The sequence below is a fragment of the Anolis carolinensis genome, unplaced genomic scaffold, assembly GCF_035594765.1.
Source record: "Anolis carolinensis isolate JA03-04 unplaced genomic scaffold, rAnoCar3.1.pri scaffold_9, whole genome shotgun sequence".
In the NCBI taxonomy this organism is placed as follows: Eukaryota; Metazoa; Chordata; class Lepidosauria; order Squamata; family Dactyloidae; genus Anolis; species Anolis carolinensis.
Genome location: NW_026943820.1, coordinates 5333886 through 5346919, shown reverse-complemented (window position 1 = coordinate 5346919; position 13034 = coordinate 5333886). Strand labels below are relative to the sequence as shown.

General features: G+C 42.9%; 2 protein-coding genes across 5 annotated transcripts in view; one reads left to right on the top strand and one right to left on the bottom strand.

Moving 5' to 3' along the window:
* The window catches only part of wwp2 (WW domain containing E3 ubiquitin protein ligase 2), a 40465-nt gene extending 38964 nt beyond the window's left edge, over nucleotides 1-1501 (bottom strand). For 2 of the 4 annotated variants that reach the window (XM_008122075.3, XM_008122076.3), the window contains exon 1: nucleotides 1289-1441. In XM_008122075.3, coding sequence (XP_008120282.2) covers nucleotides 1289-1426 — 138 coding nt within the window. In that variant the 5' untranslated portion in view covers nucleotides 1427-1441. Of the gene's footprint in view, nucleotides 1-1288 lie in introns of all 4 variants that reach the window. The other 2 variants (XM_008122078.3, XM_008122077.3) reach the window with 2 other exon arrangements.
* On the top strand, nucleotides 1493-12046 carry nob1 (NIN1 (RPN12) binding protein 1 homolog). Its single transcript, XM_008122079.3, has 9 exons — nucleotides 1493-1647; nucleotides 3480-3612; nucleotides 4509-4642; nucleotides 5886-5957; nucleotides 6189-6338; nucleotides 6422-6619; nucleotides 8097-8194; nucleotides 9380-9524; nucleotides 11160-12046. The coding sequence occupies exons 1-9, from the start codon at nucleotides 1585-1587 to the stop codon at nucleotides 11430-11432; spliced, it is 1266 nt and encodes a 421-aa protein (XP_008120286.3). The 5' UTR covers nucleotides 1493-1584; the 3' UTR covers nucleotides 11433-12046.
* The last annotated feature ends 988 nt before the right edge of the window (nucleotides 12047-13034 follow it).

Below are 13034 nucleotides of genomic sequence, written 5' to 3'. Positions count from 1 at the left end.
CATCCTTTTTCTTTGGAGGCTTTTTAGGCTGGATGGCTATCTGCCAGGAGGGGCTTTGAATGCAATTTTACTGTGTCTTGGCAGAACGGGGATGGACTGGGTGATTCTATATAACAACAACACAAAGGGGTCTTCTCATTAGCAGCCTTTAAGAAAGACCTGAAAACATGGCTCTTCCGTTGTGCTTTTGGAGAGTAATTACCACATACATCTTTTCTGTTACTCCCCTCCAATATCTATCCTCTAGATTGCACCTCTATTTTATGACCCTGTTCTTTGTGGTTTTTATTCCTATTTCTTTCTCACCCTGAGTTTTAACTTAGTGTTCATGTGGCCCGCCCTTGTTTTAATGTTCTTCTGATTTTGCGCTGTAATGTATATTATCATTTATTGTATTGTTCAATGTGTTATGATTTGTTGTTTTTTATATTTTGTTATACTGTATTGTTCTGGGCATGGCCCCATGTAAGCCGCCCAGAGTCCCCATTGGAGAGACGGTGGCAGGGTATAAATAAAGTATTATTATTATTATTATTATTATTATTATTCTCAGTGGCTGCCCCTTGACTCTGGAAAGGGGGAATTTCCCCCTCCTTGCTATCTTTCAGGCGGCGGGCTAAAACCTTTTAATTCAAGCAGGCTTTTAAAGAGGAAGGTGTTTACGACCTAGTCAGGGAGTGCTGACTGTAACTGTTTTGATGGATTTTAACTGTGAATGTGATTAATTCTATTTTAATGTTTGCATTTTTGTACGTTTTAAATTGCATCTTAATGCTTTTACATCAAGCCACTTTGAGTCCCCTTTGGGGAGATAGAAGTAAAAGTAATAATAACAAAAACAACAATAACAACCAGGTTCCTGGATCAATGGTTGATCTGTCAGAGCACGCCTGGGCTAATGCTGGCCTTCCAGGTGTTTTGGACTCCAACTCCCACCATTCCTAACAGCCTCAGGCCCCTTCCTTTTCCCCCTCAGCCGCTTAAGCGGCTGAGGGGGAAAAGGAAAGGGCCTGAGGCTGTTAGGAATGGTGGGAGTTGGAGTCCAAAACACCTGGAGGGAGGGCCCAAGTTGGCCCAGGCCTGTGTCAAAGTCAGAAGAAGGCCTTCTGGGTTTGAGGAAGGGTCTTCCTATCGGACTACAACGCCCAGAATCCCCTAGTAGGCCATACTGGGAAGTGTAGCCCGATAAGGCCCTTTTTCCTTCCTCTGACGTTTCCCGCCGGTCTCCCCTCCAAGCCCCATCCAAGGCCGACCCGTCTCAGCTCCCAACACCAAGAAGGCCTCGTACCCAAAGGGGACGTCCTCTAAGCCTCGTAGCAGCAACACAAACAACAACAATACTAACGGGCAGCAGGCTCTTCCTCTTACCGGCGGCGGCTGGGCTCCTTCCTCTTCCCACTTCCGCCTCCTGTAAGTCGTGGGTCATGTGACAGACAGCCGAGGAATCACATGACCCTCCCCCCTCTCTGTGGCAAAAGCTCCGTGAGGGGACCAATCGTACTTCCGGTTCGGGAGAGGCTAAAGCGGACCAATCAGGGGCGGACTACGTTTCCCAGCCTGCCTTGCGCGGGGAAGGAGAGCAAGATGGCGCCGGTGGAACACGTTGTGGCCGACGCCGGGGCCTTTCTGAAGGGAGCCCCGCTCCAGGTGAGCCTCGCAGGCCCCGAGCCGGGCTCTACGTTGTGAAGCGTCCAGAGAAGGGCCTCCAAGAGCGCCAGAGGCCTGGAAGCCATGAATCTCTCGCAGGAGGGGATGAGGGAGCCTTAGGGGGTGTTTATTATTCATTTATTTATTTATTATTTACTACATTTATATCCCGCTCTTCTCACCCTGAAGGGGACTCAGATCGGCTTACAAATCAAATGTATATAAAATATATTTTTAGAATAGCACAATATAAGCATTAAATTACTATATTGTGCTATCTATATATATAAATCTCTCTCTCTATACAGTAGAGTCTCACTTATCCAACACTCGCTTATCCAACGTTCTGGATTATCCAACGCATTTTTGTAGTCAATGTTTTCAATACATCGTGATATTTTGGTACTAAATTCATAAATACAGTAATTACAACAAAACATTACTGCATATTGAACTACCTTTTCTTTAAAATTTGTTGTATAACATGATGTTTTGGTGCTCAATTTGTAAAATCATAACCTAATTTGATGTTTAATAAGCTTTTTCTTAATCTCTCCTTATTATCCAACATATTCGCTTATCCAACATTCTGCTGGCCCGTTTACGTTGGATAAGTGAGACTCTACTGTATATAAAAGGGTAATGAAATTTCGGCCTAGGACAAAACAACAAAACTACACATCCCAGAAACACTAAACTTGGCAGCACAACCCCTCATCCATGCCTCTACGTTCATACAACAAAAAGAAAAGAAAAATAAAGTCCTAATTAGAGGGAGAGGAATAATTGTTTTTATCCAATTGCTGCCAGTTAGAAGGCTAAGCTCCACTCACTTGGTCTCCTAGCAACCCACTCAGCCCACGGGACAGGCAGAGTTAGGCCTCACAAATGAGAGTAGATGAATAGGTACTGCTCCAGCGGGAAGGTAACGGCGCTCCATGCAGTCATGCCAATGGCCACATGACCTTGGAGGTGTCTACAGACAACGCCGGCTCTTCGGCTTAGAAATGAAGATGAGCACCAACCCCCAGAGTCAGACACAATTGGACTTAATGTCAGGGGAAAACCTTTACCCTTTATCTTAACTACCACCAATTCCTCAATACTTTATTTCCCATACCACCATACTTCGCCACAGCAACGCGTGGCCAGGCACAGCTAGTATCATTATATGGTAATATGATTAGTAATATTACATTTAATATATAATATATAATTAATATTATTATATTGAATTATTACTAGTATAATATTGTATTCCATTATAATAGTATAATCAATATTATATGTATATATGATATACTATATATTTATAAAATATTATACATTATATATATATATATATATATATCAGGCATGGGCAAACTTCAGCCCTTCAGGGGTTTTGGACTTCAACTCCCACAATTCCTGACCTCGGGCCCTTTTATTTTCTCCCCTCAGCTGCTTAAGCCCAAATGTCAGCCCAGGAAGATGCGATAATGGTCAGGAGTGCTTATCAGCTTTGACCGATAATACGCACTCCTTATTTTTACTTCTGATATATCAACACCAGGCCTGGGCCAGCTTTGGCCTTCCCTCCATGTGTTTTGGACTTCAACTCTCACGATTCTGATAGGAATTGTTGAGTTGATGTCCAAAACACCTGGAGGGAAAACTGATGTTGGCTCAGGGCTGATTTAGACACTGTACTTCTATAGATTCTACATGAACATGAGGAAGTGCTTTCTGACCATAAGAAGAGTAGTTCAGCAGTGGAACTCTCTGCCTTGGAGTCTGATGGAGGCTCCTTCCTTGACTGTGCCCCCCTGACCCCCCCCCCCCTCTTTCTGCAGGACTTTGGCCAGAGTGTCTACACAGTGCGGGAGGTGGTGGCCGAGATCCGGGACAAGGAGACCAAGCGGCGCCTGGCGGTTCTTCCTTATCAGCTCCACTTCAAACAGCCCTTCCCCGAATACATCCGCCTGGGTGAGCCTCACTTGCAGACGCACTGCTTTTGCTCCTTGATTGTCATCCGCCTCCAGAGGGTTTGAATACAAGCCTTATACAGTGGAAGAGTGTCCCAACTTAAGAGCCATCGCTCAGCCTGGATTTCACTTTGACATACAAGTGGTGTTTTGAGTTAAGAGCCTGTACCAGAGGCAGGGCTAGAGCAAGAGAGCGGGGCTTTAGGGCTTCAAGGGAGAAGCTTTTGTGCCTCGTGCTCTTTCTGTCCACTTTGAGGAACTTTGGGTGAGTTGATTTTCTGTGGTTTTTATTCCTGATCTGTTTGGCTTCATGAAGAGAGGTGGGGAGACTGGAATGAGGCCAGAAGGAAGAAGAAAAGGATGCTTCTGCCTTTTCACTTGGTGCTTTGGGCTTCCTTGCCATAACTTTGTGCTTCAGCCATTTTAAAGTTGATCTTTCTTTTTTATTGTTCCATGTGCATTTATACATTATTTGAAGCCACCTGTTTGGATTCTTGGCAGACTTATGGATGAGAGCTCTCCAAAAGCCTCAGTCATTCAGAAATCTTTCTTATTTGGGGCAGCCATAACTTCCTTATATAAGATCCCAGGTCTCTGAAAGTTCCTTTTTGGCCTTGGCATGTTCTGTATGCTGCATTTTCTGCTACCTTGGTTTTATTGGACACAGCTTTGGTTGTGTGTTTTCTGTTACAATCTTCTGCGTTGTAGCCCAAATCATAAATACTTATTTTGATAAATAATTCCCAGAACAGAGGGATGGGACCATGTCCCTGAGCAAGCATTGTTAGCCTCTACTCTTCTTTCTTAGCCTTTTCTTCGGAAAGCATGGGGCATTCAAACTGATGTTCTGCATATAGATTCAATGACAGAATGCCCTTTTCTCTCCCTTTTTTTTAGTGACGGAGTTTTCCAAGAAGACGGGCGACTATCCCAGCCTTTCAGCCACAGACTTAAAAGTCCTTGCTTTGACTTACCAGCTGGAAGCCGAGAATGTTGGTGTTGCTCACCTGAAGACGGAACCTGAGCAGAAGGTGGGAACGGCAGGCATGTCTATCTTTGCCTCCTCAATGTGCAAAATACATAATTATACTCCCGTTAGTCTGCTTTTTTAGATGCCTCCAAATGTAATTTACTCTTGTTGCAAATGATAATGTTATATGTATTTTAATAGTATTGTGTTTTAACTGTGTTGTACTCCACCTTGAGCTATTATTATTATTATTATTATTATTATTATTATTATTATTATTATTAAAAGTTCTGAATTTCAGGGTACATCTCTTTGGTTTGCCAGTGACATTTGAAAAAGGATGGGTGTGTTGTTTTCTGGTGTTGCTGGGGAAGGCATTTAATTTCGTTGTTTAATAGCACATTGACAATACAGCTATTCTATTCTGTTCTAAAAGGAAGTTAGGATCAGGGATTTCATTGATGAGATACTATACATTGTCTTACCCTAAAGGCCTCCTGACATGATATCTTTTATAATGTTTTTGCGGATAATCGATAGATTGGCATCTTGGAGTTATAAATACAGTAGAGTCTCACTTATCCAACACTCGCTTATCCAACATTCTGGATTATCCAACGCATTTTTGTAGTCAATGTTTTCAATATATCGTGATATTTTGGTGCTAAATCCATAAATACAGTAATTACTACATAGCATTACTGCGTATTGAACTACTTTTTCTGTCAAATTTGTAGTATAACATGATGCTTTGGTGCTTAATTTATAAAATCATAACCTAATTTGATGTTTAATAGGCTTTTCCTTAATGCCTCCTTATTATCCAACATATTCGCTTATCCAACATTCTACCGGCCCGTTTATGTTGGATAAGTGAGACTCTACTGTAGTATTATTATAAAAGCACAAAGGCACCTAGAATCTAGGATTCCAATGATGAGATGTTATACATGGTCTTGCACAAATGTCTACCTTTTATAAATGACTTTAAGGAGAATAAGTAAATATTGCCTTAAGCATGATGTAAAATAAAATATTCTATAATGAAGCTTCTTTTGAGAATTTTCTGGGGGAAAGCCTCATCCATGCCTACCCAGACAACTTTAATGACAAATTTTAAACTTTCATCTTATGTTTAATCTTTGATTTGTGTATTTTAATATGTATTTTATGGAAATATATTTTAATGTGTGTATTTCAAAGAAAGTTTTTGGGAGAATTTGTTGTAGCCCACCTCAAGCCATGATAAGAGGAGGGCAAGAAATAAAAACTATTATTATTATCCTTCCTTTGAACCTTTGCAGGTGAGGGTCAGCTCTACAAAGCATCACCCCGAGGCCCTTGTCCATGTGGCCGGATTCCACCTCCCTTCCAAGGTAACTCCCTTCCAAACCTTAGCTGCCCTTCTTTCTTCCCTGAAAGCTTTGCCCTTGTTTTTATGGAGAGGCAAAGCATGATTCAGAAGAAAAAGTTGCCTTGTATGGAAGACGGAGATGACAGCATCAGCAGCGTTGGGCTTGTTTATTGTGTTCATTTATTTTTCTAAAAGCAGTTACCACTTTTGCCAATGTGCAATCAAAAATAAGGCATTATTTTCTTTTTTAAAGACTAAGCACTTTGGAGGTGAAAAGGAGCCTTCGACGCGAGAAAGACAAGAGCAGGCAGAGACCGTTGGCCCCGAAGCCTCTGAGTTTGGCTCCTTCCTGTTCTGGAGGAACCCCCTGCCCAGTATAGAGGAAGACCTGCAAGCCTTACTGGTGAGGAGGCAAACTTTGAGGCTGCTCCCCAGTTCATGCTCTGCCATGGACTCCTCCCTGAGTTGGCTCTCTGTCTCTGCCAGGATGCGGACGCCGTCTGTGTGGGGCCCGAAGACCCCAAGGGCCAGGAGAGCGAGGAGGAGGAAGAGGAGGAGAGTGATGAAGATGAGGAAGGCTGGATCACACCTAATAACATCAGGCAGATCCAGCAAGAGCTGGGTCAAGGGGCTGAGCCGGTCGGAGTGAAAGTGGGCTGCCTGACCACCGACTTCGCCATGCAGGCAAGTGGCCTGGGAGCCGCCCTTAGGAAGCCTCTGTCCTCGCAGGTGGAGCATCCACTCTCTTTGGGGAGGCGGAAAGGGAGGCCAGAGCACGTGGGCACCAAGGACCTGACCCAAATCTTGGCCTTTCCTGGATTTGGGTCAGCTACCCAGGGAACAGTGACTGAAATGGTCAAAAGTCTGGAAATCATTAACCCTTCTGTGAAGCGGCATGGAGAGCAGGAGGCTGAGAGAAGGGGCCACGAGACCCAGGTTTAAATACTGGAAAAGAGGTCCCATTGAGGAGAAGTGTCCAAGCTTCTTGTCTGCTGCTCTGGAGACACAATAAAGCCATGGATTCAAATGGCAGGAAATGAGATTCCAAGTAAACATTAGGAAGAACTTCTTGATGGTAAAGGCTAGTGAAATATGCTGCCAAGGAGTCTGGTGGAGTCGCTTCTCTGGAGATATTTAATCAGAGGCTGGCAGGCCATTTGTAGGGAGAGCTTGGATAATAATAACTTTATTTTTATACCACGTCTCTATCTCCCCAAAGGGGACTCAGGGCGGCTTACATGGGGCCAACCCCGAATAAAAACAATAGCAATATAAAACACAACAATAGACAAAAAAACATGCACAATTATATAAAATTTAAACATTAGCCAATAAAAACAAATGACAAAAACTAATAAAAACATGGATTAAAACGGAGAGGTTGTAAAAGTAGACTGGGTAAGGTGCAACTTATAAATATTGTAAACACGAGGTGACTGATAAAGTGCTGTAAATTCTTGGAAGTGCCAATTGGGATGGGAGTAGTCCCTGTGTCTATATCAAGTTGACAAAGGTAAAAAGTACAAACTGGTACAAGAATGGTCACAGATACAGGATTGTTATGGGGATGAGCAATCTTTATCCGAAGGCCTGAGTGAAGAGCCAGGTTTTCAAGCTCTTTCTGAATGCTACCATGGTGGGGGCTTGCCTGATTTCCCTGAGGAGCGATTGGATTGTGTCTATATGGCAGAAGGGGGTTGGACTGAGTGGCCCTTTGGATTTAAATGGCAGGACAAGATATTCCACCTAAACGTTAGGAAGAAGCTCCTGATGGGCAGAGGAATCTGCTGCCTAAGAGTCCAGTGGAAGGTTTCTACCCGAGGCTGGGTGGCCATCTGTTGGGAGTGCTTTGATTGTGTGTTCCTACATAGCAGAATGTGCTTGGCCTTTGGGGGTCCCAACTCTAGTGGGATATAGACTGCCTGGGAGTCTGGTAGAGCTTCATTCGTGCTCTGGAGGCTTTGAATCAAGAGGGCAAATAGTCCGTCAGAATGGTTTGGATTGTGTATTCCTTCCTGGCAGAAGGGGGTTGGCCTGGATGGCCTTTGGAGGTCCCTTCCAACTCTCAGATTCTATGGCATTATTCTGAGGACACAACAAGCCGGGGGTTTGATGGCCAGGTTCCATATCTGATTCCCTGTCCACTCACTGTCTTTTGCAGAACGTCCTGCTGCAGATGGGTTTGCATGTCCTGGCAGTGGACGGACTCCTCATCCGCCAGGCCAGGAGCTACGTCCTGCGCTGCCATGGATGCTTCAAGTAGGCTCCCACCTTTGTATTTTTTCCGACATGCTGTTTCATTATTATTCTCTGTTATCTTTATTTCCATGGGTTTCTCACAATATGGGGCCTAGAGTAGCTCACTGCATGAAGTAAAAAACGATACAGTCAGAAACAACCTGCTTTATCTAACAGTTATGCTTAATATTCTTAAATACAGTAGAGTCTCACTTATCCAAGCCTCGCTTATCCAAGCCATTTTTGTAGTCAATGTTTTCAATGTATCATGATATTTGGTGCTAAATTCGTAAATACAGTAATTACAACGTAACATTACTGCGTATTGAACTACTTTTTCTGTCAAATTTGTTGTGTTTTGGTGCTTAGTGTTTTGGTGCTTAATTTGTAAAATCATAATCTAATTTGATGTTTAATAGGCTTTTCCTTAATCCAGGGGTCCCCAAACTAAGGCCCGGGGGCCAGATGTGGCCCATCGAAGCTATTTATCCGGCCCCCACGGCACAAGGGCAGAAGGGGGTTGGGCTAAATGACCCAAGGGGTCTCTTCTTCTCTTACAACCATTATTATTATTATTATTATTATTGTTGTTGTTGTTGTTGTTGTTAACATTGACGCTGGGTGGCCATCTGTCAGGGGTGCTTTGCTTGTGCTTTTGGTGCCCAAAGGCAGAAGGCGGTTGGACTAAATGGCCCAAGGGGTCTCTTCCAACCCTCTTTTTTATTATTGTTGTTGTTGTTATTATTATTATTATTGCTCGGTGGCCAACTATAGTCCGGCCTTCCAACGCCAAAGAATCGTGAACTGGCCCTCTGTTTTAAAAGTTTGGGGACCCCTGCCTTAATCTCTCCTTATTATCCAACATATTTGCTTATCCAAGCTTCGGCCGGCCCGTTTAGCTTGGATAAGTGAGACTCTACTGTATAACAATTGAGTTAATGTTGGCATTGCCGGTTTACAAGTCGCTTTCCAACTTAAGATGGGTTTTTTGCTTAAGTTTTTTCAAAGGGCTTTTGCCTTTGCTTTCAGAAGTCCATCTTCAGCAGTGCGCATCCTGGAAATACATTTCAAAGGGGCTAGCAAATGCGTCCAGTTTGTTATCGATGGGTTCATTGTGTGCCGCCCTCCTCCCAGAATGGGACCCAAGGGGGCTTCGGAATCTGCCTCTGATCTCCGTCTGACCCGACCTCCCTTTGTTTCCCTAAGGACAACCTCAGACATGACACGGCTCTTCTGCCCACATTGTGGCAACAAGACCCTCAAGAAGGTGGCAGTGTCCGTGGCCGACGACGGCAGCCTCCACTTGCATTTCTCCCGGAACCCAAAGGTTCTGAACCCGCGCGGACTAAGGGTGAGCGGCCTGTTTACCACTGTTGCACCATTATGCATATAGAGATAAAGGTCTCCCCTTTGTTGCTATGTCCAGACCTATCACTGCCACTGTATTTCCTCATGCAAAACCAGTTTGGCCAGTCAGGCGCTGCCTAGAGCTTCATAAGGGAATGGAAGGCCCCTTTAGCAAAACAACCATTCTCTTCATTGGAGGATTCTCTTGTAATTGGGTGCTGCATAGGCTGACAGAGAACCCCTTTAGGCAACCGTTTCCCAGCAGAGAAAGACCTGGAGTCTTGCATATTATGGGAGGGAAGCAATACACAGAGCATTAGCCTTTTATCTACTGGAAATCAGCATATAACAGGTAAGACCAGTGTTTCTTTCTCACTCCTAAAATGACAACCTGTCAAAATGGTTGTTGGTTGATCCAAACTATTTCTTCCACCAGCCACTGCTTTTCCAGAGCCCCGCACAGAACTCCCCTTGAACCAGCATTCTTTGGCAAATATACAGCCTGGTTTTAAAAAATAAAATACTGGCATATGTGCCTGGCTGCTTCCTCCCTTCTCCGCCTCACTTCCATAGGTGGATAACTAGCTCAGGTGATGCCAGGGTTAAGTATTTTGTATTAGGAATAATCATTATTTTGGTTTTGGATGTTTAAAAAGGTCATGTTATAAATACATTTGGCTCTCCAGTTGTACGCAACACATTGGTGCTTGAATGTGTGTGGATTACCGTTCTCAATGTCCCATTTCATTGTCCCCCAAACTCCATCAGTATTTAAAAGTTGGTCATGGTGGGTCTGTGTGCCAAGTCTTGTTGTTGGCAGTTAGTGATCTCCGGATGTGGGTGAACTACAACTCCCACCATCTTTTATCAGTCATCTATATGTGGGTGGATTACAGCTCTCATTATTCTCTGCTAATCCCTACTGAAACCCTTGCAGTATGTATAGTTGGTTGTGGAGGTGGGGTTGTGCCAGGTTTGGCCCAGATCCATCGGAGGTGGGAGTCACACGGCTCTTCAGATGTGGGAGGCATCTTGGAAAATGCATACACAGATTACATGCTTGCTTATTTATTTGCGACATTTATACCCTTCTCACTCTGCATACGCAGAATGGCTTACAAGTTATATGTACGTATAATATAATATTAGCATAGCACAATATTAGCATTATATATTACTATATTGTACTTTACCACTATATTGCAATATTATTAGTAATATTACATGTAACATAATATACAACTAAAATAATGTATTATTATTATATTGTATTACATTATAATATAATTATCCATATTATATGTATATACAATATATTAGTAGAGCATAATATTAGTATTATATATTATTATGTTGTTATATTAACACAGGAGACATGGTGGAATGATGGCTTCCTGGCCCCCTTTTTTCAAAATAATACGTACTTTGACTTACATGGATGGATGGAAATGACCAGCTGTTAGGAATTGTGGGAGTTGAAGTCCAAAACACCTGGAGGGAGGGCCAAAGTTGGCCCGTTCCTGGGTTAGGCTGTGGACTGGAGGGAGTGTGTCCCAAGTATATGTAACTTGCCTCGAGGAGAGATGGTTAAAAATAAAATTCTTATTATTGCATTTTTATCTCCTGTCCTTCTCTGTAGCATCCTCTCCCTGCACCTCAAGGGGGGAAGCACAGCAGCAACCCGCACTTGGCCTGGGACCAGCGCTTCCCGCAGCAGCGCCCTTCCCGCAAGGCCAGGCAGAAGACGGACGCCTTGGCCCCGGACTACCTGGCAGGCCTCTCGCCGTTTGCAGAGAACGATGTCTATAGCCGGGCCGCCAGCCTCCAGATCCGGGACGTGGCACAAGGGGCCGGGCGCAGGCGCATGAACCCCAATGCAGCGTCCGGCAAGAGGTGCGGCAAGAAGAGGTGAAGCCGGGTGGCACCGTCTGGACTGGGTTGGTGACCCTGAGAGAGGAGGAAGAAGAAGTAGCCTTCGTCTTCCTGCAAAGAGTTGGGCCCTAGTTGGCAAATAGGGCAGTCCTTGCCCTGCAAATACAAAGGGAGCGAGAGCACCGGAGAGACTTTGGGGAAGGCAGAAGGCCCAACCGTTAGGCCATCTGCTTCTTGGACAAATAGCCGTGGAGAGCTTCCGAATAAACCAGCCTTTTCCCCTGCACTCTCTTGTCTTCTTGGTGAAACTCCGGTAGGGAGGATAAGCAGCTCTGTCACTTTCAGGCCCCCAAAAAGTCAAAATAGTAGCAGGATAATTACATATTTTTATTCAAGCAGGCTTTTAAAGAAGAAACCCTTTTTTAAGACCAAGTCACGGGATATTGTATGGTGTTTTATGCATTTCAGATCGCTTTTGATGCTGTTAAGTATTTTTCAAATAGTGCTAGGCTTAATTCAATTTAACGTTTATAGTCTTTTGGATTAAAAATGTGTATTGTATTGTCTTTACCACTGCTCTTGAGTCACTTAAATGGGGAGAAAGTCTTCTATAAATAAATATATAATAACTAATAAAAGTAATATTATTTGTCACGCAGGTCTCGTAGCTTGAGGTTGGGTACAACCTAGTTAATAATAAAACTTGAATAAAATTTTATTTCTGCCTTGCCACCATCTCCCAGAAGGGACTTGCAAAGCACTCGTACTGTAACAATACATACAGTGCAATAAATACAGATACAGTAGAGTCTCACTTATTCAACATTCGCTTATCCAACGTTCTGGATTATCCAACAGTTTGCCTCCTGCCCGGATCCACAGCTGTTTCTCTAGGCAGCAAGGATTGAATTTTTTAGGGATTTACGTAATTTCTGAAAATGTTACTGCAAATTCATTTTATGCCAATCTATTTTGATTTGTGGTCAATTTGTTAGTAGCCAATTTTTTTTAGTCAATGTTGTCAATACATTGTGATCTTTTGGTGCTAAATTTGTAAATACAGTAATTACTACACAAAGTTACCGTGTATTGAACTGCTTTTTCTGTCGATTTGTTGTAAAACATGATATTTTGGTGCTTAATTTCTAAAATCATAATGCAATTTGACATTTAATAGGCTTTTTCTTAATCCCTCCTTATTATCAATATTATCCTCAATCCTGGCCCATTTATGTTGCAGTAACATTTATGAAAATGTTACTGCAAGTTCATTTTATGCCAATCTATCTTGATTTGTGGTCAATTTGTTAGTAGCCAATGTTTTTTAAGTCAATGTTTTCAATACATTGTGATCTTTTGGTGCTAAATTCGTAAATACAGTAATTACTACAAAAGTGACCGTGTATTGAACTGCTTTTTCTGTTGATTTGTTGTAAAACATGATATTTTGGTGCTTAATTTCTAAAATCATAATGTAATTTGACATTTAATAGGCTTTTTCTTAATCCCTCCTTATTATCATTATTATCCTTAATCTCGGCCCATTTATGCTGGATAAGTGAGACTCTACTGTCCATCAATATCAAAGGAAAACATAATTCACATCAATCCATAAAACAATACCACATAGACCTGCTGGAAG